The 26406-nt window shown below is 36.3% G+C and overlaps 2 protein-coding genes across 2 annotated transcripts; both read right to left on the minus strand.

Annotated features, from left to right (window-relative positions):
* Window positions 1-8773: 8773 nt before the first annotated feature.
* On the minus strand, window positions 8774-10865 carry LOC128031183 (uncharacterized). Its single transcript, XM_052619433.1, has 5 exons — window positions 10723-10865; window positions 10526-10641; window positions 9921-10155; window positions 9573-9679; window positions 8774-9487 (listed from the first exon to the last, which is right to left on the minus strand). Exons 1-5 carry the CDS (start codon window positions 10763-10765, stop codon window positions 9368-9370), a joined length of 621 nt encoding a protein of 206 aa, XP_052475393.1. The 5' UTR covers window positions 10766-10865; the 3' UTR covers window positions 8774-9367.
* A 2904-nt stretch (window positions 10866-13769) lies between these two features.
* Window positions 13770-25534, minus strand: LOC128030238 (collagen alpha-1(I) chain-like). The gene is made up of 25 exons (XM_052617706.1): window positions 25324-25534; window positions 21921-22005; window positions 21743-21811; window positions 20207-20481; window positions 20071-20124; window positions 19929-19982; window positions 19786-19839; window positions 19627-19680; window positions 19408-19461; window positions 19140-19193; window positions 18152-18205; window positions 18014-18067; window positions 17863-17907; window positions 17595-17648; window positions 17427-17480; window positions 17180-17233; window positions 16487-16558; window positions 16222-16257; window positions 16052-16096; window positions 15911-15943; window positions 15447-15593; window positions 15161-15337; window positions 14990-15080; window positions 14465-14542; window positions 13770-14388 (listed from the first exon to the last, which is right to left on the minus strand). The coding sequence occupies exons 1-25, from the start codon at window positions 25342-25344 to the stop codon at window positions 14186-14188; spliced, it is 1971 nt and encodes a 656-aa protein (XP_052473666.1). The 5' UTR covers window positions 25345-25534; the 3' UTR covers window positions 13770-14185.
* Window positions 25535-26406: the final 872 nt, after the last annotated feature.

The following is a 26406-nucleotide window of genomic DNA, read 5'->3' on the forward strand; positions in this document are numbered from 1 at the left end:
TCAGTCTGCTTCACGCTGAATCACACATGCGCAGTGTCATCAGCTCCTCGGTTCTCGAATCAGACGCGTCTGACAGAAATGGTTCTTGACTCGTGAACGATGCAATGTTTTGTTCGTTATCTGGCTTGGCTCGGATTTTCATCTTCAGTTCTCTCTTCAAAGCAGTTCAGTCAATGTACCGTTTGAGTACATGATATTGGTTTGTTTGAACTCAGAGGGAGTGTCAGCCACATTAAAAAAGTTAACAGCTTAATTCATTTGTGGATTAATGCGCATTAGAGACGCGAACCGTTTAAAATGATTCAGTTCGATTTGGTGAACTGAATGAATCGTTTGCGAACCGGATATCCAGACTGCTTTGATTTGAACTATCTCTCACACAGACATGGAAGAGAAGACAATGCTGAATAAAGTCATCGTTTGCTATTTTTGGACCAAAATGTATTTTCGATGCTTTAAAAAAATCCAACGGACCCTCTGATGTCACATGGACTACTTTGATGATGTTTCTCTTACCTTTCTGGACATGGACAGTATACCGTACACACAGCTTCAATGGAGGGACTGAGAGCTCTCAGACTAAATCTAAAATATCTTAAACTTTGTTCTGAAGATAAAAGGAGGTCTTACATGTTTGGAACAGCATAAGGGTGAGTTATTAATGACATAATTTTCATTTTTGGGCAAACTAACCCTTTAAGCTAGTTTGAAATTCTTGACAAGTTGCAGGATACATATAATTTAATTTAGTTGAAGTGCAGTCAAGCCATATATATATATATATATATATATATATATATATATATATATATATATATATATATATATATATATATATATATATATATATATATATATATATATATATATATATATATATATATATATTTATAAATATACAGCTATCCAATGTCAGAATTTATTCTTATATCAAGATATTTTAGTGACTGACCAAACAAAATGAGAAAAATTTCATATAACTAAAAAAGAAAGAAAAGATTTCTCCACAATTTATATGACCCATCATTTTTATTAGACAAATACATACTGATAAAAAAGCCACTTTCCAGCTATTCCTCATCTTATTCGGCAGTGAAGTTTGTGAAGTGAAGTATGCACAGTTCAAACGTGACAAAAATAAAATAAAAATAGCAATTGCTTGTTTGAACTTTAGAAATTGATGCTTCCCTACCACACACACACACACACACACACACACAATGAAAACTGACTCAGTCATACTGCAATTGTCCAAAAACGACAAAAGTAACAATATTATTTATAATATGTAATCTGCCGCTTAAAATGTGAGATCCTAAAGTATGTGGGTGGATCCGTGGATTTTTAAATGCTGGAAAATAGGTTGTGTGCCAAGAGATCCTTAGCTAAGAGTTTGCACAAGAGCACCTACTAAGTGATATTAAACCCATTAAACACAAGATGACAGAAATTAGACAGTTAATGTAAATCACATTATATAACTAAACATCATAAGACTCTTTATGATAAAACTTGAACACATAAGCAGACACATAATCATATTCACAGTTCTTATTCATTAAGAGAGTATGTTGTAACATGGTCAGGCTCCACCAAGTGCAAATTACTCCAAGTTATAGACTTTAAAGTGATTCCTTCCTCTTTTTTTCATTCATGGAGTTGAGAGTGGTTATGAACAGATGAACTTTGTATGTATAGTGTTTCTTATATTTAAATGTTCAAGAGGACCACATTACCTTTTTTATGATTTTGATTGTAATAGGTCTTATCAAAACCAGATGTATGTAGTAATAATAGGCAGCTGCATAACTCTGCCTCAGGGTTTTTCCTTACATTAAAAAAAAAAAAAAAGCAAAAGGAAAACTTCCACATGCTAACATTTACTCAGTGATTTTTTTAAATTGCACTCTGCTTTTTAATTTGTCTCGGACTAATACTTTAAAAAATGTGCAGAAGGTATTTTATTGTCTGTATTTGAAGTCTTACCTAACGCTGGACAATGTTTCCGTGCATGTCCTTCTGTTTGGTGCATACCTGGCAACCTGCATTCCTTGTTTCATTCCCAGTGTCAAATGTGTCATACGGCATGTCAAATAAACAGATTTCCGTCAGTTCTTCACTTCAAAGGATTACTGTAAATGAACATTCCTTATGCTGGGCTGCATGGACAAGTCCCAGTGAATCATGTTCGAGGCTCCGGTTGCAGCCTGGGCCAAAGAACGGAGATTTAAAGCTACATGACCTGCTATAAAGGAGCAGTATGTTTAATGCAGTGTTTCTATAAACTTTCAGTGATGATAAAGCAAGCCTTCAAAATCTTGACAGCATCAAAAAATCGTGACGTATCTTGGATGACTTTTGCTACATGGCTTGCAAGAGAAATCAGCTTTTTCAAGGGCCATGACCAGAACTGCATAATCACCCTCATCATCATGTTAGATTTGTTATAGAGTTTTCCATTTCAGCTATTATGATATTTATTTATTCATGTATTAGGACCATCTGTTTGACATAGTTGAATAGCATCATGGCATAGGCATTGATAAATATGTGGGTGGTAAAGATTGTTCCAATTCTGTAGTGTACTTTCCACGACAGAACACTGTAACCTCAAACATCTCTTGATAAAAAAAAAAAAAAAAAAATATATATATATATATATATATATATATATATATATATATATATATATATATATATATAATAAAAAAATAAAATGATGAGAAAAGCAACAACATAAATATTGTGGGTATATTTATGGTTATGAGCTTCCAGTGGTGGTTCTTTCCAGAGGCTCTATAATTCCTGCTTTCAGCTTGTGGAAATGAGGGATTGAAGGTTTGAGGAAGAGCCCGGACCCCTGACCTGCAATAAAGCAGCGTTAGAGGATGACAGGCACAGCACCATCCACAGTCGACCTCCAAAAGTAAAAAGTGGGCAAATAAGTGCGCAGAGGGGAGATGTGCATGAGGAGAAGAAATCCCAAGAAAAACAATCGTTGATCTTAAGAATTATGGTGCAGGTTTAACCTGAGAGTCACAGCACCGCTGTATGTCTTTCTTAACCCTGTACTGAACCTCAATTTTCCATTCGAAGAGAGTTCTAGTCAATGCATGGGTGCACCCTGCTACTGTAGATTTGTGTAGAATGAGTATTATGTGAAATCAGCTTTAATTGTACTTAGAATAACTTAGAATTAATCAAAATTATTCCAAATAAAAATAGTCTACTCACTGTCATATTGTTGCAAATCTGCAACTTTCACATCCCATTAGCACAGTCAAACTTTGCGCTGAAAACTATGGTGATTCTAAAAACAGATGTTAACTGTAGTGCGGAGACATATGCCTTTATTTTAAGTAATAAGTGAAAAATGTATTGTCAATATAGCCTATATAATATATGAATGAGAAATACGTAGGTGGAGCTCTGTAAGGTAAGCAGCTGTTTGCTTTTGAAATGACGTCAACATACTGTAAGTAAATTTTAGTATGTAGCATCAAACAGTTATGCTGACGTTTTTACTACTGACAGCTTTAACTGATCTCCTCTTATTTTCTTCTTGGATATCTGCTTTAAGATGCGGTAAGACAATCATCCATAAATTGCTGCCAGATAAACAAAGCTGGTGTTTTACGTTGTCTTGACTGTGTTAACAACAATAACAGCAAATGACCTCGCTTCATTCAGTATTTCCCTGGTTTAGGGCCTGTGGTCCTCTATGTAGGCAAGGCAAGGCAAGTTTATTTATATAGCACATTTCATGCACAATGGTAATTCAAAGTGCTAAAATAATAATAATAAAAATGATCAAATAATCAATAAAACAATTGATCAATTTAAATTATTTAAAAATGATTAATAAAACACTTAAAATGAATTTAAAACAGTTAAGAATAGATTATATATAAAATAAAGTGCAGATCAGATCAGCTCAGATCGGATGTAGCAAAGTGCTAATTCAATAAATGCAAGGCTAAACAGATGACTTTTGAGACTTCATTTAAATGTGACTAATGTTTTTACACATCTTATCTCTTTTGGAAGCTGGTTCTAACTGCAGGCATCATAATAGCTAAAAGTGGACTCCCCTTGTTTTGTCTGAACACTTAGTATTTCTTACTGATTCGACCCTAAAGATCTGAGTGGTCTGTTGGGTTCATATTCAGTGAGCATATCTTCAATTTAAATATTTAGGTCCTAGGTCATTGAGTGATTTATAAACGATTAAATGTACTTTCAAATCAATCCTAAATATAACTGGAAGCCAGTGTAAGGACCTGAGGACTGGTGTGATATGCTCAGATTTTCTGGTTCTTGTCAGAATCCTGGCAGCAGTGTTCTGGATGAGCTGCAGCTGTCTAATGGTCTTCTTGTGAAGGCAGATGAGAAGACCATTACAATAGTCCACCCTGCTGGTGATAAAGACTCTTGACTGGAAACAAAACATCTAATTAATGCTGATTTAGTTACTGCTTTGACATGACAACTGTAATAAGGTCTGTCTCCAGAATCACACCAAGATTCCCGACCCCTAGAGTCAAGGTATGCATTCACCTTGAGAACTTCGTCTTTGTTTCCAAATGCAATGACTTCAGTTTTGTCCTTGTTTAACTGAAGAAAGTTCTGGCACATCCAACTGTTCATCAGTGCATTGGCATTGAGTCAATAGGACTGCAGTAATTTGGCGATAAGGCTAGGTAAATGTGGGTATCATCAGCATAGCTGTGATAGGCAATTTGGTTCTTTCTCATTATTTGACTTAGTGGGAGCATACAGAGGTTAAACAAGAACGGTGCTATCTAGTCAAATTAAACAGACAGCACCATCGTGTGGTGGAAGTGAGGCCAACATTTCTGTGAAGTGAAGAAACTGGAAATTATACTGTATTTGTCCTGTTCTGGCACATTTAAGTTTGGAACAGCTATTATTAAGTTTTATGGATTTTTAAATATATACATTATTTATTTTTAAGGAATAGTTCACCCCCCAAAAATGTTCTCACCCTCAGTTTTTTTTTTCTTCATCTGAACAGATTTGGAGAAATTTTGCATTGCATGACTTGCTCAACAGTAGATCCCATGCAGTGAATGGGTGCTGTCAGAATAAGAGTTCACACAGCTGATACAAACTTTGCAGTTGTCTTTTTTGACTTTTGCCAGTAAGCTGCCACCTGTCAACGCCCTAGAATTACTCCGAATACATTAGCAACCACATACCAACACCCTGGCAACCACAAAAAACACCATATAACATCCTGACATAAATTTTGAACATCTACAAAGAACCTTAGCCTTGCGAAGAACCTCAAAACCTCAGAGCTGCTGTAAATAAAGCGATACTTCATGTCAAGAGTTTAGAAATAATAGATAACCGCAATAATGCATCTCTGTGTGTGGAAGTTGCGGATGTTCAGCAGATTGACACCTTTATTCCCTCACAGTCATTGGAGTTGGAGCACTGTTGTTGGACTGTGGTCCTGCTCAAAACTCATGGCTAATTAGAGGAGTCCTGTGGGAGCTAATGAAACCTCTTCAACCAAAGCCACAGTGTCTCCAGCGCAATCGGCCTTTAGTAGCAGACTCAAAATAACATCTCCACGTTATTATGCATTCTCAGTAAGCAGAAAACCACACTGCTCTCTCTCTCTGGGCAGTCAAACACTGGACTCACTGTCATTGCCAACTTAAAGGAAAGACAGCAGCAGTATCCAGGGATTATGCCCAGACTGCTTCTCACACAATGGTGGGCTTCTTCTGGTTTAATGAAGCAGATGATGTTTAATCCGGAGATGGATGTGGAAAGTCTCATCATTGAAGCACTTACGTCCACTTTAAGACATTATTACTCAGTGTAACCTACCGTTTAACAGAAATATTACAGTGTGTCCCATTGTCCTGCACACAAACTCAAACAAATACAAATTTAATTTGAGAACAAACTGACTCTTATGTATAGTTTCTTTTGAATGAGTCAATCAAATAATTCTAAGCCACGAACCGTTTCTGTTATGTCCGATACCTAAATGACTATGGAGTTTCTTTTGTGTCTTTTTTTAATTAAATCAGACATAAGGTGTTTGGGAGAACTGAACACAGATGAACACAGAGTCGAGCCAGATAACGAACAAAAGATTGACTCGTTCACGAGTCAAGAACAGTTTCTGTCAGACGCGACCGATTCGAGAACCGAGGAGCTGATGATACTGCGCATGTGTGATTCAGTGTGAAGCAGACTGACACACACAAACTGATTCTTTTGATGATTGATTCTGAACTGATTCTGTGCTAATGTTATGAGCCCAGGCAAACCAAGGCCTTAAATCAAGGGCAATCATCGCCAATGACGCCATTACATCGAGCGCAAAACAACCGGTGAACCGTTTTCTTCAACCGGTTTATTGAATCGAACTGTCCGAAAGAACATCTCGGTTACGTATGGAACCATGGTTCCCTGAATAGGGAACAAGATGCTGCGGTGACGTCACCACGCCATAGAGTGGAGCGAAGCAGCCGCCTGGCCAGCAGCCATGTAGGATTTCCCCACCAGGCTAGATGTGACTCGACATGCCTTAGAAGGAAGAAGGGGGTGAGACTTCCATGCCGCGGACGAATTAGGCGCGAGGTGTTCGGCGAGAGTCTCTTCCACCAGGGGCATCGTTGAGTAGCCATGGTTCGAAATGGAAATGGTGGCGAAATCCGCAGCCGCAGCATTCGTGATCCGGGCTGAAAACGGCTGTTTCCAGGACCTCAAAACCTCCTGGTGGGGGTCTGGGAAAAAAGGTTAAGCCTCCGGGGCTCTGTAGGTGTCCGAGTAGTTAAAAAACCGTCGTCCAGCTTAGAGGAAGGTTGGGCCTCTGCCTTGTCAACCTCCCAGTCCAGCCCCAATTTACCCACCGTGCGAGAAGCCACGTCCAACAGCTCACTGTAGGAGGGGGAAACACGCCTCTCCTGTCCGCTAGGAGGGAGAGGGCTGGTGTCGGCAGCGAAGTCCTCAGACCCCGAGGCCGCGGTGGATAGAACGTCGTCATTATAGCGTCCACAACTGAAGGAAATGGCGCCGCATGCCTTCGGTGTAGGCTGTAAAACCTAATTATAGAAGACGACAGGCTCAATAAAACTTTTATTCTGCAGCAGGGTAGGGGAGAGCGAGCGATGTGGAGAATATTCCGGTGCTGCACTGTCCACGAAATCCATGTTGCACGTGTTATCCCAAGCTATCACCTCGTGCGGTGCCTCGGCAGTCGCAGAGGTGACATGACGGGGGTTAGACTTGAGGGTGACATCGAAAAATACTTCCACCCTAGAGCGCAGTACTCTGAGCCGCAGGCCATCACAATGGGGACAGGAAGAAAGGCTGCTAAGCGCCGCCTGTGCGTGATGCAAACCAAGACATACTACGCACCATGTCATGAGTGTCACCCACCGTGATATACCTGGTACACGGCTCCTTGCATTTTCGGAAACTCATTGCGTCCGCGAAGAGGAGTTGAACACTGCTCGAAGAAAATCACTGGAGAACGCGAGATGATTTTAGGGCACAGGTGATTTGCTTTCCTGAAGGAATGAAATCTGAGCGAAATGGCGCGTGGCACCCAGGTATATGATGCTTGCGCATGCGTAGGGTGGTGCCATGCGCCATTTTGCCAATAGGATTGGCGGGATGGTATAGGGCTTCAGACATTCGTCACACAGAAGATGTTCCCATACGTGGTGACGTCACCGCAGCATCGAAGTGACCTATGAAAGGGAATTACTGGTGATCCGAAAACCGATGCAACCGAGTCTGGCTTAGTTTGGCGTTCATCTTCAGTTCTCTCTTCACAGCAGTTCAGTCAGTGTACTGCTTGAGTAAATGAATTACTCCGGGATATTGGTCTGTTTGAACTCAGAGGGAGTGTCAGCCACATTAAAAAAGTTAACAGCTCAAGTCATTTGTGGATTAATGCGTATTGGAGACGCGAACCGTTTAAAACGATTCAGTTCGATTTGGTGAACTGGTTCAAAAAGATCCGGTTACATCGAGTGATTCATTCGCGAACCGGATATCACAAACTCCTTTGTTTTGAACAGTGGAGCATTTTTCTAGGGACCCCCTTAGAAAATAAGTGTACTTTTTACTTGAAATGGGCTTTTTGACATAGCTAATGTAATACAAACAATGGAGGATTGTTTTTAAGGGTACCTTTAGTAGAGAACAGGTGTAATATATGAACAATAAACTGCTCAACTTTGTAGTAAAAGATGTTAGAAAGTGGTTTGTGGTTTTTTAAGGCACTAGAGAGCGCCATTGTGTCCTTTTCTGTCTTTGTTCATAATACACGTGCTACTTCCAAAGGTTATTTATCATTTCTTCTCTTTTTATAATCATAGAGATAAAATATTAAACTCATGCGATAATGGTCCTTTTGTAAGAGTTAGGAACCAAAACAAATACTTGATTCCTCAGATGAGTAACAGAAAAAAACAAAAAAACATAAACAAAAAAAAAAACATATATATATATATATATATATATATATATATATATTAGTCCAAAATATTGAATAGGCTATTACATTTTAACTTTGTGATATGTACTCAGTGAAACTTTTATTAGTTTCACCAGCCAGTTTATAAAATATAACTGGCAATAACAAAATCAATATTAGCCTGCAGGTGATCCTAGAAATACATTATTCGTGGCCTGTACATTTTCAAAATTATATTTAGTTTTTGACTTTTATAACAAAAAAAAAAAAAAAAGAAAAAAAAAAAAAAAAAGATGTGCAGTCTTAACAGAACAAATTTTATTTATTTATTAACGTTTCTTTTAATATTCACATTATTCTTTGTTCACTGAACATTCACATCGACACATTTTACGAGGTAGTTTTTTTTTTGTTTGTTTGTATGTATTTCTATAAGAATGACAACATTGAAACAAACAAACAACAACAACAACAACATTTGAAAGGGATTTCCCCCCATCTATATAATCAATAGATTAAGAACTTTACTATCATATAATTTCTTTGGTAGAATTCCTACAGGTATCCAGCCTGAAAATAACATTTGTCATTCATGATGACAGAGCATAACATTTAAACATGGTCTGTATTCGGGTCAGTCCTTTTCCACTTCCATGGTTTCATGTTGTAAAGATGCAGTTTTGAAAAAAAAAAAAAAATTCAAAAAGTGCTGATGATGCTGAAACCTTTGTGCATGCTTCTGCCACTATTTTGCGCCTTGGCCTTAGCAAGTAGGTTGCCATTTCCTGTGCTTCTGCCAGTGTTCCTCTTCAGCACAAGCTCTGTGGACTGTCCACGTCCTGTGTTCAAAACTACGTTTGACTTCTACTGAGCTCAGTCCATATACTCTGGTTACCATCACACATAAACTTCAGGCATGGTCTTGCAAATCAAATGATTGGTGTTGATTACATTCTTGCCTTGATGTGGCAGTGCAGAGAGCTTCTTGTTGCTTTGGAATACATTCCTTAAACAAACCTGTGGTGAACATGACTCTGGTAAATAACTTGAAAATGCATGTATAATATCTTTACTCAAAGCATAAATATATATTATTACTTACATAGCTTATGCAAAACATCAAGAGTGCCATAATGAGTACTGTGACAGCCAGCACTACATATAGTGAATCACTTTTATTAAATTCCATTTTCTCAGCTGTAGCATACTCTAAAAATGAGAAGAAAAACACACACATGAGCATCATATTTTTTGTTTGTGAGGTATTGCCCTCAGTTGCAGTATACAGTAGATACAGTGGCCTTAAAAGTATTTGGAAGCATTACTTAAAATCCCAGAGAACTGATTCTAAAAGCTGCAAAAGTGTCAAATAAGTTTGTATATGTTAAGTTGTAGTTAAGTAAGTGTTCAAATACTTTTTTGTGGCCATTATAAATCCACATAAACTTACCATCGACCTTCAGAACGATTACGCCTTCTTGGTTCTGATGGCCAAGGGGAGCATTCAGAAAGCATTTGTATATCCCACTGTCTTCTTCAGTTACATTAGACAGGATAAGACTCATTGAGCTCTCAAGTAGCCTGACATCTCGTTGGACACCTTTATATTTTTCCACATCGCCACGGTTTTCAGTTAGTCTCTTTCTCACAAGTCCACTTAACTGCTGGGAAGGCTCTTCAGAAACCTGCAGAAGAGGTTTAGCTTAAAGTTAAATGACGTCTTCATTTGAAATAATACATCTTTCAAATAAAAACATTTAGGGACAAATTTGTATAACCTTACAAAAATATTAAAAGCAAATATGGTTCAAAACGTAATGTTTGTTTGTTTGTTTTACATCAAATGTATAAAATGGAAAACATCTAGATATTCAAGTGACTTTTTGTACGTATGCTACTGTTTCTGAATAGCGTAATTGAACCAGGAAAAAAAGTTTGCTTAAATAGGTTTTGAGAAAGACATTTTCAGTGGTTATTGAAACACCTACTACAAAACATTAATATGTGAAGATAAAACGCAGGGTTCTAGAAAAATATACGAATTTGGCCCTTTACCTTGTACCAGGTTACTGAACGGTACTGGACGTCGGGCTTTGTTTTCGCCGCACAGCTCAAGACTGCGTCCTCACCACGGAAGAAGCGAATCTCGTGCCGGACTGCCTCCGTCACAGCTGAAAGTAAAACACCTCATGTCAACCTGAATCAACAGAGTCTGCGTGAAGATACTCTCAGGAATTCGTGTCGAATCTTACCTAAAATTACGAGACAGGCGATGAATTCCGATAAGTAATGCATGTTTCTGACTGTCGCTTGGGTGTCCACACGGTGACTTTATACTGCTCTTGCGATTTTTTTTTTTTTTTTTCTGGTTTGAGGAAGTGGGGAATTCCCAAGCACGCGAAAGCGAGAGTAATGTCATACACACACACACACTGCAGGTAGTAAACTTGTAAACACTGAAAACCACCTTTAGTCAGCACGATGCTCTGGATTAAAGACGTTTTTGTTTGTTTTCTATCGCTCTCGTTTTTTGTTGTGCCTGGTAAGCTATTTTAACCAATTATCCAGTATGCTCGTTTCACATATCATGAATGTAGTAGCCATGAGGCTTGGTGTTATTCAAATAATAATGACGTAGCAGCACGTCTATTTTCTCGTTAACGTCTCTTGCAGTCAAGTAAGTGCGAGCGCTTGTAGTTATGCTGGTTTTTCACATTTGGTTATCCTTGTGTTTTGTAATTTGTCAGTTTTTGCCAACTTTTTCTAGATTATTTGCTATTATTTGTTATTGCGGAAAGAAAAAAAGAAAATGTTGCGGTAGTTGTCAGCTGACTTTCAAGGGTTTAAAATTTTAACATCTTAACATTTTTTTTCAAAGTTATATAGTCTACATGCAGTTAATAATAATAATAATAATAATAATAATAATAATAATAATAATAAAAATTGTTAGAGAAAGTCATTTTCAATTGACACCTTGGGATTCCCCCATTCAGTAATGTTGTTGCTGTGCTGTGCTTTTTTTTACTGAAACCTTGTAGCCATCGCTGTCCGTCTCAATTCATATATATATATATATATATATATATATATACATATGACACACACACACGCACCTGGATAAGCTCCAATATTTACTTTGATTGCATTAAAAGAAGCTCATGACTTTTCTCATGTGTTGCACCTGTATGTGATTCCCTTTCTAATTATATATGGTATAATGACAAATTATTCTAGATGAAGGAATTGACTCATTTTATGCCTCTCATCTTTCAGTGTTCACTACAGTCACAGAGACGACACAAAACTACACCTGTATGGAAAAGACGCACCAAGTACAGTCTGAATATGCAATGAAGAACCCAGACTGTGATCAATATTGGTCTGCACAGGAGCATGTGAGTAGATTGAAGAATCGAATTTCAACAATATACTCTATATACTGCAGCTCACTGACTTTCGTGCTTTTTTTATTCTTCAGTCTATTGCAACATTTCTTAAATTCACCCCAGAGTGCCATAGTCCATGCAAAGAGTTGTTCGTTGGGAGAATCGTTCTGACTGACTGTGTCAATATCACCCTGGCTGTAATATGCACAAGAGTGAGTCGTTTTCTCATGCACCACAGGTCATGTCTTTTAGGACTTTTGTGGGCATTGAATTGAACATCAACAAGCATTTGTATCTATTTTGCAGGATTATTTGACTGAATACCGTGTTCATTTTTATGGTACGTTTATTTTCTACCAGTGATATGTTGTTTATTGTTGGGTAGCCAGTGCTAAAACATTTTCTTTCTTTCATTTTAGGCGAAAGAGTCCCTCATTCTCTGATCATCCCTGTGGACAGAGGTCACATTGGTAATACAAAACAACCACTGCTTGTGATAGAGCTACATGTATAATACTGTGAAGTACCAAAATATTTAAGAGGATTTCTCTAATAATTTTATTTTTTTTAGGTATTTTCCTGCCTTTTACCTTGGTGTTCATAGCCATTGTGGTGTGTCTGCTGTGTGTCAGATATGCATACAAAAACAACAGAACCAATGTCTAGCCTCTTGATAGCCAGGTTTCCATCAAAAGTTGCAAAACATTTGCGAACAATCACCGTTTCCATCCAACGAGTCAAAGAAAACAAAGTCGTCACTTCCTGATTAACTGGGACTATACATCACTAGGAAAAGTAAAAGCTACTGAAAAGAGAAGCTACTGAATATAATAATTTCCCTATATAAAAAATTACTTGCACATCAGAACGAGCAGACGAATCACAATGAATGTGGTTATCCTGATGTGGATGCTGCTGTTTGGGAACGCAGTCGTTTAACTGTTCTGGGAAGCAATTATACAGAAATACTTTGATGACAGACTTTGCTCTGGCATTTCCGAATGTCCATATAACAACATTTCAAGTCCACTGGTTTGTCAGGATTTACTGTCCCATAATGCAGTCACATGAAAATGCATTTCCATCTGCCATTATTAGCATTATCCCTTTTTCGCACAAGACAAAAACCAACCCAAACAAGCATAAAAACCTTTTTGCAAATTAATTAATTTTTATTAGAAATTCAGCATTTCCATCACTTGATTCTCATGCGATACTTCAAAATGTGCATAAAAGCAGGGTGAAGTATTATTATTATAATTTTTTGTGCAAAATGTAATCAGTCTCAGGTGTCCCCAGAACGTGTCTGTGAAGTTTTAGCTCAAAGTACACCACAGACGCCTATTTTGCTCAATGCTGCTTTCAAAAGCTCTAGCTTGAAGATATAAGGTATAGTACTGTATTAATGTTAATGTTTTTGGAATTTTCTTTGTTTGCTTCATTTCTACCTCTGTTGAATGTATGTTTTACTAATTTTGTAGGGCCGTTAACTACAGGCTCAGTGGACTGAGATGTAAAGCCTAATATATATATATTTCAAATTAAACTATTTTATGTATTTTGAAATTGTGCTTGTGCTATATTACATTAAAATAAAAAACAACTTTTTGATATATCCTGAAAATATTTAAATATTTTTACTTGTTGCTAAGTGTTAAATTACTCTTTGGGGTCACTGCATAAAACAAGGTCACAATAATCACCTCAAACACACTGCCATGATATATGTACCAATGCAACTATGCAACTATTTTTTTTTTATTTTATTTTTTTTTACTTTTAAACTGTGCCTTTTCTTGTACACTATAAATGATTACATGTTTATTGACATTAATAATTTTTTTTTTGTCAAAAATCTATTTGGTCCTTTTATCATATATATATATATATATATATATATATATATATATATATACAATAAGGGACCATTTTTTAAAGTACATTTTATAGTTATTTAAAAAGGTATGGTGCCCTGAATGATCATAAAATGTGGTTACACTATATTCATGAAACACAGAAGAAATTTACAAAAAAAACTATCTTTAATTCAGCCTGATGAATCAAGAAAAAAAGCTTGATATTCAGAACACAGTATGTATATTTAAGATGCTTTACAAAATTATTTACATGTCTGTACTTTATTTATAATAACCAAAACACTGCTGATGAATGAAACCAAAAGTGCTGGTTTCATTTTTGGACTTCAAATTGGTAAACATCTGAAGAGACTTGATCTCCAGTTCTTGGCTGCAGTTATATCTTCTATTTTCATGGCCTCTGCTTGAGATTATCTCCTGTCCCGGGTCACTCACACTTGTCCCTATTGTCAGGCCTGGCTGAGAGGGCCTTTAACCAATCCCATCTCTTTGCGCACTACAGGTGCATGAATGCTGCAGTCTCGTGCTTCACAGATGCCAGGTATTCCTGCATCGCCAGCCATACCAGGTTGACCCACAGGCCCGGGAAACCCACGGGGTCCTCGTGGCCCATCAATTCCATCTTTTGGCTCTGCTGCATGGCCTGGCAGTCCTTTATGGAGAAATAAGCCAGAGTTAACAACATATAATCCACAATTATTGAAATAGATGACATAAAGTGATCCCACCTCTGAGACCTTGGTGACCATCATGCCCTGGTAGACCTTTTCCAGGTTCACCCCTCTTTCCTTTTAGACCTTTAGCACCTTTAGAAAAACACAGAGAGCTCATTTGTATGCATCAACTCTTTGTTTTTCTTTTTTTTGTTAAAGGGATAGTCCACCTAAAAATGAAAATTCTGCCATGTTCTCACACTCGTGTCATTTCAAACCTATATCACTTTCCTCCGTGGGCACAAAATAAAATATTTTGAAAAATGTTGGTAACCAAATAGTTTCAGTCCAGCTGACTTCTATAGTATTTGTTGTACATACTATGGAAGTCTGGGATCTACAACTGTTCGGTTACCAACATATTCTTCAATATATATATATATATATATATATATATATATATATATATTTGTGTGTTCCACAGAAAAAGTAACTCATGCAGGTTTGGAATGACCAGCAGAAGTGATGACTACATTTTCAATTTTGGCTGGACAATACCTTTTAGTAAAAACACTTTTAACAGTAACGCCAATGCAGTACCTCTGTCCCCTGGAGCTCCCCTCTGGCCCTCTAAACCTTTCATGCCTTGAGGGCCTCTTTCTCCTTTAGCACCTGCCTTTCCTGCTTTACCCTGAATGAAATGCAGTGTTGTTTTAAAAAAGTATGAGTTGTTATATGTCAGTTTTGTTGCAACTTCATATATCAGCTCACTGGTTTTCCTGGACTTCCAAGGGGTCCTGTGACTCCTGGGGGTCCGATGAGTGTACGGTTGTTGATTGGACAGCCCTGTACGCATTTGGCACGTATAGATGAAGCATACTGGGAGATCTGAGTGGTCACCACACCTTGACACAGCTGCAATATCTGCTCGTCTGTCAGTCCTGGACCCTGCAGTTAGTTGCACCAATATATTTCAGGACAGAAATCAATATTTATCTGCATTCGGGCCAATGAGACTCCCATATACTCAAAAATCGATGATGATGATGATACGCACAGGTTCACCTAGCTCTCCTTTCGGCCCACTCTGTCCTTTCCCTCCCTGGTCTCCTCTAGGGCCTTCATCTCCTCTGGGACCTGGAAGACCTGGAGATCCAATAGGACCAGGAAGCCCATCAAGACCGAAACGGCCCTTCACCCCACGCTACATCACATAAGAAAAACCTAGTTTATGCCTAATTAGTTAAAGTGATGAACAACAGTTACAGAATTAAACCTGGTTCCACTATTTGTTTATTATTATTTTGTTTAATTGTTATACTTGTTACTATGTTACATTGATCAAAGGTGATCTTGATGACTTTAAATTGTTTAAATAATAATAATAATAAAAACTATTTCAAATAAATGGTGTTGTTTTGAACTTTCAAGTTGGACGTCATGAGCTTGTGGACTACGACTGCGCCACGGTTGACTGGTCTGACGTAAAAATATTGTTTGACCTTAACAGTCACGACCAACCTGCCCTTTGTCACCACGGGATCCGGCGTCTCCCTGTGAAGTGAAATGATGATGCAATTGTGGTTAAAATAAAACAATGACTAGTGTAATGGAAAGAGGAAGAGAAACTGTAATGGCAAGTTCAGATTCTAGCTGCCATACCTTATCCCCTTTAGCACCCTTCCCTCCTTTACGTCCTACTGCCCCCTAAGAGAGTAATGAAAAAAAAAAAAATCAATAAAAACAATTCAAAATATTTTAATGGTGATAGCATAATTTTATGTAATGTTTGTGGCTAATATTATACTGATATGATATGCTTTTGATGTTACCTTTTCACCATCTGATCCTGTTTCCCCTTTGGCACCCTGTAGAGCAGAACATTTGATAATCATTTTAGATAAAAAAAGTAATAAATAAAATAATTGCTGTTCATTTTAAGTGTCATTTTAATTGTGTCATCTATTAGACTTGAAAATCAACAAACAGCGAAACTAAGCATTTGATTAATTCATCAATTAAAATCAACAAACAATAAAACAGAGCATTTGATCAATTGATCGATTAATTATTCAGAAACTGAAATCAGTTGCATACTGTTGGCCCAGACAAGCCTTTTGGTCCAGGTTTCCCTGGAACACCTGCATCCCCACTTTCTCCTTGTGGACCCTACGGAAAAAAAAAGAGGAAAACCTCACACCTGTTTTAAAAACAAAACAAAAAGTCAAGTAGATGTTCTTGATATTGGAAATCTTACAGTATGTTTACAGTTTATAATTAATGTGTTTGTCACATATAAAAAATGAGTAATCTTTTATGTCGCCTTTTATAGTTTAGACTAAATTACATGTTTATGCTATCTCAGTACAGTCTCATTTTATTTAATAGGAGGAAAATGAAGGAAAAACCTGGTTGATCTGAGAAGTAAACAACTACGTGGCTGTTTAAGGAAATACTGTGTGTCAAATGCAGTGAAACCGCCGTAGCTAAAAATAGAAGTTGTAGTTTCACTTTCAGTCTTGGCTCGTGTACAGTCTGGTAAATTCCCAACATATAGAGAAATTTCCCTCTGGGATAACGTTACAAAATACAGTTAGTAGGCTACTGGTGGATAGATTTCTGGTGATTTCCAACCTAACAAATATGGCTGTTGTTGATCTAGAAAAGAAGTCACACGTCGGTCAACTGATCAACTTTGTTTGTCTTCACACTGTATCACAAGTGAGTCACGCACATTGGAAATGATAGGGAAGTGTAATAACCCCCTAAAGGGCCGAATTCATAGCTTACCACAGTTCCTACTCTCCCAGGTCGCCCCCTCACACCACGATCACCTTTAAAGCCCTGCAAAAAAAGAGGAAGAGGGAAAGAGGGAAAACTTTTTGAAAATTTTGAAGAAACAATTACTTTGAAACAGTTTTCACTTGGAGACTGATAGTAAATTCCCCCAAAAAAGGAAAGTAAGTAAGAAACTGAGTTAAACATGACATATTAAAGTAGGAAGGCCAAAATTGTATTTTCCTGTATTTTCTCTTACCTTAGGTCCAAAAGGCCCAGGCACCCCTACAAGTCCAGGAACACCCAGGGGACCCTGAAAATATATATACAACTTTCTTTTTGAAACACAGTACTTCATTAATTTTATTTATTTATTTATTTATTTTTTGAATAATGATACATGCATCAAAAACAGCTTGCTACTCACATCCTCTCCTGGATCCCCATCAGTCCCCGGCAAGCCACTTGTACCTTTAGCACCCTGAAGATGATGATGGAAAGAGAAATTTGCCTTCCAAAACTTAGTCACCCGTTAGTCACCAAGTTCTAATTCAAGGCAAAACTTTTAGTTGGAAATATGTAAATTCTTATGTGTTTATTATGTGTTTGTAGAACATTATGAGGAAAGGGGATCCACTGTGCCAATCTCTCAATTTTAGTTACTCATAACAACAAGTGATTTTATGAGAACAGACCTTTGGTCCCATCACCCCACGGTCTCCTGGAACTCCTGGATAACCCTGATAGCATGACAGGCCAAAAAAAAATAGTGAGATTTCTACAGGGATTTTCCTGAGGGTACAATATGGGAAAGAGGAATATAAATCTTCTGAGTGATGTTATTACCAAGTAACCCTGTTCTCCATGGTCTCCTGAGAATCCGGGTGCTCCTGTCTGACCCTGATTATGCAAAGTGAAAACGTCAACAGCAGTAGATGTAATAAAGATTAATAATTAGTAATGTCTGTAAGTCTTGGTGACAACCTTTTGTCCCTGTCGTCCTTCAGGACCTTGTTTTCCTGTTTTGCCAGTGGAGCCCTTTTGAGAGATGGGGAAATTTCTCAGTACTTTTTAAACTCATTTTTAAGTTTCAAGACAAGTCTGGACAAATCAAGACTCAACTGGGAATGTTAGTGACATAAGAAGTGACAATTAAGATGGACTTCCATTCCCATTAAATATAAATATTTAGGATATTTTTTTGCTGTACAGAAAATGCTGTAACTGGTGTGGGGTTTTCACTTTCAGCTCATTTGCAATTCACTTCTGTCATTACATTCTGTCATTATTATGCACCTTCAAGTTGTTGTAAACCTATATAAATTTCTTTCTTCTACCAAACCAAACTGACTTCCATAGTTATTATTATTATTATTATTATTACTTTCAGTTTATGAAAGTCAAAGGGGTGTTCAGTTACCCAAAGTCTTCAAAATATTAAATTAACGATGCAAATAATCTCGGTTCATAAAATCACATCTATTATCAGACTGCAGGTCACTGCTGTCTTCACTTGTAAGGTCATATCAACTACCACTACCCACATATTTCTACAGATGATATATTAATTACAAGAAATAGAAGAAAAAGCAGAAAAAACAAAAAGAAAACTCCCTGACACATGCCAATGGGAAATGAAACTTGTGACACTGACATTTAATCAGAATGGGGAAGTCAGATATGTATGCAGATATTTTATATCTATTTTTTGAGAGAATGTCATATCAAAATAAGTGTTTATTAAATAGTCATGTAGCAAAAGTTATTGAAGGGACCATCCCCTTGTAGCAAACACTGGGTTAAGTAACTTGCTCAAGGGCTCAATGTTGACATCTGCACTCTAATTGGTAGATGATATCAGCATCAAAATAAAGAAATAAAGTAAGAATTAAAGCCTTCACCTTCTGGTCATTACATTTCAGCAAGTACACCACACAACAACTGTAAAAATTTGTAGAGTAAAGCAGCTTACCTTAATACCTTTAACGCCTGGTTTTCCAGGTTTACCTTTTGGGCCAACAGGACCCTGTAGTCAGTCAGAGAAATATTACCTTATTATATGATAAATAGAGGAGTTGAAGCATGACTGCACAGATATTTCTTTCAATTCTAATATGGGATCTAGAACATCTCAGATGTTTATGTGATCATGATTGAAATTGGAATGAAAAACATTCAAAGTAATGTGGAGAGGAAATGCAGCTGGTGATATGTGTAACTGAAGATGCTATTTTGCTCACAGTCTTTCCAGAGAGACCCACTCCTCCATGCGGGCCTTCTATTCCGAAATCACCCTGCATGACACAAATATATGTCTAATGTTAAATTGCATTGAACATAATTCTAGATCATCATTATACACATATAAAATAACATCATATAGCTCTGCTAGTAAACGAAGATCCACACTTATGACTCATAACTTTTTTTTTTTTTTTTTTTTTTTTTGAGACCATCACCTTTAATCCAGGTTGGCCAGTTTCTCCAGGGTCCCCTGGTAACCCGGGAAGCCCCTATGAAGAAGAGTAAGAAAACTCTATATAAGCCTTTTCCGGGAACCAGGTATTAAACACAAAATCATATAGGTAATAGCAAAGTTTCCTATATTCTTGACTCACAATTGCACCATAGAAACCAGATGCACCATCCTCTCCATCAGGCCCAGAGTCGCCCTAAACAGAAGGCAGGCTAAGGTGAACAAGAAAAGTACTGGTAGTCTGAACAGGATGCTCAAGTTTTATGAGTGTTTCCTGTCACTCACCTCAGGGCCAGTGTCTCCTCCTCTTCCTCTCACTCCTTTGGTTCCTTTATAACCCTAATAAAGTAACAGGCATTTTGATCTTGTGAACTTTTGCATTGGCTATTTAACACCATGAACATTAAAAATGATGTTTTGCTCTTACCTCCCTTCCTTGAACCCCAGGAAAACCCTGTTTCCCTTGAAGACCCTTAGAACCCTATGAACAAACATAAAATGTATAAACCAAACTGAATAATGCAATGCACTTTAAAAGAAATCAAGGGATGGCAATAATCAACCTTGGGTCCAGCGAAGCCTCCAAATCCGGGCTCTCCTGCTTCACAGTCACATTCAGTGGGTCCTTCCAATCCCAGCCCAGCATCTCCTCCATATGGGACCTGTGTTATCAAGGTTTTCTCTTCTTTAGCATAATCAAAAGACTCCCCGACTGTGGCATATGGGTAAGTTTCCTCAGTGATCATAGTGACCACAGTGGCTGCAGGAACATAGGGGTCAAAGCCAGATGCGGAGTGCTCGTCTTCACTGCCGTGTTTGGACTCTGGAGGGTACTCGACTGAGGAAGCAGATTTCATGGCCAAAAATATCAACACCCTTGGTAAATATAATCAAAGAAGGCTGTGAAAATTAATCTGGATTGTTAATTCTTTGATCTTTTATTTAAAAAAAATCACAAAAATCTAATCTTAATCTTATCCATCATTGGATAATAGTCATTTAAAATGTGGAGAAATATCATTATGAAATAAATGTTTTTCTTTAATACACATTGGCCACAATTAACGGCACCCTTTTATTCTTATACTTTTTGAAACCTCCATTTGACAGTTTAACAGCTCTAAATGTTCTCCTATAATGCCTGATGAGGTTAGAGAACACCTGACAAGAGATCAGAGACAATTCCTCCATCCAGAATCACTTCAGACCCTTTAGATTCCCAGTTTCTTCAGTTCACTCCACTCATTTTCTGTAGGGTTCAGGTCAGAGGACTGGAATGGCCATAGAAGAAGCTTGGTTTTGTGCTCAGTGACACATTTCTGTGCTGTTTTTGAGGTTTATTATTATTGTATGGTTGGAAGATCTAAACATGGCCCATTATAAGATTTCTAACAGAATCAGTCACTTTTAGATTTTTTATTTGTAGGTATATGATAGAGTCAAAGATGCCATGTGTCCAGGACCTCCAGCAGAAATATAGGCCCATGAAATATAGAGCTGTATATTTTATTGTACACATAACATTTCATGTTTATTGGAACCCCTTAATCATTGCCCTGATGGTGGAAATGGAAATTTTCACTGCTCTAGCTCTTTTCTTAAAGCCACTTCACTAATTTGTGAAGCTAAATTATCTTTTGCTGCACATCAGAAATATATACTTTGTTTTTTTGTCATTGTGTTGGATGATTAAGGGCATTTGGGCTTTGTTTTCCCTCTTCTTTCTATTTCTGTGAAACAGGTAGCCATGGCTGGATAATTTAGGACATAATTGATTACAATAATTGTGTCTAATGATATTTCCCCCCATTTGAAATTCTTAATATCCAATGGATATATATATATATATATATATATATATATATATATATATATATATATATATATATATATATATATATATATATATATATATATATATATATATATATATATATATATATATATATATATATATATATATATAATATTAATTAGCACTTTTTTTCGACACCAGTAGTTAATATTCAACTTCTGAACAACATCTGTTTTTTTTTTTTTTTTTTTTTTTTTTGGGGGGGGGGGGGGGGGGTTAGTATTAACAGTGACATCTCAGTTACCACTGTGAGTGTTTCCAGATTGTTCATCATATCGATCAACTAGGGAGCCTTCATACAGGTGTTCTTCTCCTGTGATTTGTAAAAGAGAGGGGGAAAGGCTAATTTAAAAATGTCATTCGGCCATTTTAATGTTTTATTATCTAACAATGTTAACATGTTGGAGATGTGATAGTCTCACCTGATAGTAAACCAGAATAATCATTCTGGGCCTGAGAGGGCAGGACACACAGAAGGAACACAGAGCAGAGTGACACAGCCCAAACCTGACATCAGCACAAAACAACTCCATCAAACACAAGCAGAGGAATTCATTACAGTTCAGGTAAAGTTCTAAAAAATATAAATGCAGTCTTGACAATGAATTCACACAATTGTATTAGAGATAAGGATTATCTGTTTAAATAAAGACCAGTGAATGGCTGTCCTTTTCGCAACTGGGCCAGTGGAAGGGGTCTCCCCTTTATGGTGTGTTTTCTCAAAAACTTCTTTAAACTGGGGATTCCCTTACCACTATCACCTTATTTACAAGTGGATTTTTAAGGTTGATTTGAAATCATTACTTTATTTCAGTTCCTTGTTCATTTGTTCGCTCGCTGGAACAAATAAATATGCAGTAATTAAATATGATGTTGTTGTCTTTTTAAAACTCTGGGCTTATATTAACCCAGTTCCTGTTTCACACTTCTTCATGTGATTAGATCAAGCGTCACTAATGAGGTCATGGAACATGTTCTAGCTGATATAATATATATATGAATAAATACAACTTTGAATGACCTACTTAAATCAATACCAATTTATCAACCATGCCTAGATTTTCAAAACCATTTATCAGTTGGCTACAATGAAACCAAAATGTAGGCTATACTTTTTTTTTTTTTTTTACTATAGGAGAAATAACTGATTTTTCACATAACGATAGTAATTAAACCATGTTGACAGAATGGTTTATTAAAAATGCAGGGAAACGGCTGAGAGAAAACGTTTTTTTTTTTTGTACAAACCCAAATAAACATGATCAGGAATTAGTAGCATTTTAGTAGGAGCTTAGTAAGCAGCTTGTAAATTTCCCTCTAGTGGTTATTATTAAACACAGCAGCACATTGCTGAGAATCCCAGAGGAAATCACCTTACAAAAATACCAGAGAAGTACAGGCATGAAACTGCCATCTCTGCGGGTTACTGACATTTACAGTGGGCTTATGTTTTTGTGCACTTTGTATAACATTTCATTATTATTATTATTTTTTTAAATAGCCAGCCAATTAAGAACATGTTAATCAGTGGTGTGTTCTGAAATGAGGAGGCAAAGTCATCAAAGTGAAATGTTTTTTTATTTATTTATTTTAATCAAATGTAAATAATGTCCCAGTAAATTGTTTTTTTGGTAAATAAACATTCATATTTTTAAAAATTATTTTTATTACATTAACAATGTAATCAGTTTTCTATTTTTTAAAGCCAAGTTAAATCTCATCAAGTTAGTGTTTTTAAGCATTCTACATTTATTATTCCAAAATAACTCAAGGCAATAACAATTTAAACAATATATTTTATTTTTTTTTATGTTCAGCTCTTCGTTAAAAAAAAAAAAAAAAAAAAACTTTTACCTATTTTTTTTTTTTTTTTTTTTTTTTTTTTTTTAGATCACCAGTCATCTTATGTCGGTGCTGTAAATATTTTTTAGTCACTACTTCAAATTTCACCAAGCTGATTACTCACTAAAAACTTCCACAGATCATGTTTTCATGCCTTTGAAGGTTTTTTTTTTTTTGTTTTTTTTTTGATGTCACAAAGTGGTTAAAATTAAGTGTGTGAGTTGTTTACATACCTTTTTTAATTAATCTTCACATTAGTGCAATTATATTGTTGATTCTGATTGATTTGACAATTGCGCATGAACACAAAAGGCGGGATTTTTCGCATCAACCAATCACAGCCAAACATAATCAGTCATATCAGGCATTGGCTCCTCTGACTTTCCCACATTAATTTTCAATTACCCATAATGGCATGCTTTAGAACAGGGATATTTAATTCAAGTTCCAAGAGGTCCGATATTATATATATATATATATATATATATATATATATATATATATATATATATATATATATATATATATATATATATATATATATATATATATATATATATATATATATATATATATATATATATATATATATATATATATATATATATATATATATATATATATATAGACACTGCCTACTTTGCCTCGTCAAAGGAAAAGCCCCTGATGTAAATGCTGCATTGCATTTCAGTTCTCAGGCTGCTATCACATTTTAGACTATACTGCTACTCTAAAAAAAGAAAGTGACCAAAAGTGACAACAAATACATTTATAACGCGAAAAAAAAAAGTAAAAGACTATCAAAAAATGCTGTTATTTCAAAGAATCTTGATGGGGAAACATTAGCATTACAGTTTCAACTGTCATAATAAGAATACCAAATAAGCATATATAAATGTTTTCTAAAGGATCATGTGGCAAATGACACTGAAGACTGGAGTCAGGTTTAATGAAAATTAAGCTTTGGTATTGCAGGAATACATTTTTAAACCAGCAAAAAATTATATAAATTGCAACCATATTTCACAATATCATGAATATTTGATCAGATAAATGCAGCCTTGGTGAACATTAAACACTTCTTTCAAAAAATGTTATCAACCCCAAACTTTTAAATGGTACTGTAGGCTACAAACAATTCACATGAACTCACATTCGCTGTTATGAAAATGTATTTGTTACACGGCAGGACTATTTTAAGTCAACGAAAATAAAAAATACAAAATAAAATAAAGACCAAGGGAACACGAAGAACACCAAACAGCTTGTGTATCAGTCAAATGTCTTTGAATTCTCCACCACCTGGCAGTCTGAGGGGTGGAGCTAATGGCTGAAACCAGCACAGCATTGGGTTCCTCACCAACCCACAGGTCCTCTGGGACACTGAGGTGCAGCATGAGCAATACACACGTTTCCATCATCTCCACCGGCTTCAAATCTGGAAATGACCCTCAGAGGCTGTTGTATATTATAATTGTACTAAAATCTGGCAAGTTTAACCCACATATGAGATTATTTACAAGTGCTTATTAATAATTTTTTTTTATTTTTATGTAACATGATTTATAAGGGATAAGTAACCAAAATAAAAGGTTGTTGACAGCACACGTTAAGTAATATAAAACAAACAATACATTCTTTGAAAGGCACATAAAACATGTCAAACTATTTCTGCAGCTGGTAATATCTTTACTATGCATTTGGTAGCCTACTACTATTTGACAGTCTTACATAAAAATAAGCACGCCATGCCTAAAAGTACGATTTCAACAAACTGTTTAACTTTTCAATGGTTGAAAACACAAATGAAGTGAATTTGTAATAAGACCATTCTTGAAAGCAACCAACACAAATCTGATAACACTTTACATGAAGCGACTGCATGAACATAAAGTTTATTTGATTCCTTATTTTCATATATGAAACAAATATAATTCCCTCCTGAATTCTATGTCAATTCTAGTTACCCATCCTGCACCTTACCTTCACCCTGGAGGCTCCCATGGTCAGCAGTCTCCTGCTCAGGTTTCCAGGCGCTGTGTGGACACGGAGCCCTTGGATAAGTGCAGTCAGGGGGTCTTTTCCAGAACACAGGCAGCACTCTTTCAGTGAGGGACTGCAGTGGCCCTCAAAACATTCTCCCTGCTTGCATGCGATGCCGGTCCCCCTGTGTTGAGACGGATGAAAGCTCCTGGACCCTCACCAGAATCTCCCAGGCTCCCACCTCTCCTCAGCTGGGTGAGAAATACCTGAGCCTTCCCCAGACAAACACACTCCTCCACTGGACAGAGAGTAGTGAAGAATAAAAGGCACTGTAAATATAATATTCATATCAGATATGTCACTATTCTTTACTCCAACAGCATTCTTTAAATAAAATGTTATATATAATTTATTTAAAAGAAAAATCTGTAATATAAATGGTTCACTATTATAATCAGTGAAGGCTAAATAAAAGCTGAAATTCAAGCTATGACTTTGTGATCTTTATGACCTTTTGACCTCCTTGGAAAAAATGTGTCATTGGTATAACAGAATTCTCAAAATCCATTTTAGTCAGTTCTTCTCTCTCTTAGCAACAGAAAGTAGGGATGGACATATCCAGTGAACTGCTAAAGGTTGACTTAAAAAATTGGTTGAATGTGCACTAACTTAGTAAATATGTACATCGCTCCCTAATTATACCTTGAACAAGTATTATGACATAAACTTAATTTTTTTTTTTTCATATTAGAATGATTTCTGAAGGATCCCGTGACACTGAAGACTGGAATAATGTCTGCTGAGTTCAGCTTCGTTATCACAGGAATAAATTACATAAAAAAAATAAAATAAAATAGACAAAAGTTATTTTAAATTGTAATATTATTTTGCATTACCGCTGTTTTTTTTTATTGTATTGTATTTTAAACAAATAAATGCAACATTTGTGATTTTAAGAGACTTCCTCAAAATCTTTGAAAAAAATCTTACCATTCCCAATCCTTTGAATGATGATGTTGAATGATGGATGTTAAACAATGCAAGAAAAGCACATAATCAAATATTTGTGACATTTGAGTCAAA

This window comes from Carassius gibelio, chromosome A16, assembly GCF_023724105.1.
Source record: "Carassius gibelio isolate Cgi1373 ecotype wild population from Czech Republic chromosome A16, carGib1.2-hapl.c, whole genome shotgun sequence".
NCBI classification, from domain to species: Eukaryota; Metazoa; Chordata; class Actinopteri; order Cypriniformes; family Cyprinidae; genus Carassius; species Carassius gibelio.

Coding starts and splice junctions, on each gene's coding strand:
- LOC128030238 (XM_052617706.1), bottom strand. CDS start 25,344: ATGGGAGCCTCCAGGGTGAAG. Junction 18,068..18,151: donor AAGGACGACAGGGACAAAAG/GTTGTCACCAAG, acceptor TTGCATAATCAG/GGTCAGACAGGAGCACCCGG. Junction 15,594..15,910: donor CCCGTGGTGACAAAGGGCAG/GTTGGTCGTGAC, acceptor TATGTGATGTAG/CGTGGGGTGAAGGGCCGTTT.
- LOC128031183 (XM_052619433.1), bottom strand. CDS start 10,765: ATGCATTACTTATCGGAATTCATCGCCTGTCTCGTAATTTTAG. Junction 10,156..10,525: donor GTTCAGTAACCTGGTACAAG/GTAAAGGGCCAA, acceptor CCTCTTCTGCAG/GTTTCTGAAGAGCCTTCCCA. Junction 9,488..9,572: donor TGATGTTTTGCATAAGCTAT/GTAAGTAATAAT, acceptor TGTTCACCACAG/GTTTGTTTAAGGAATGTATT.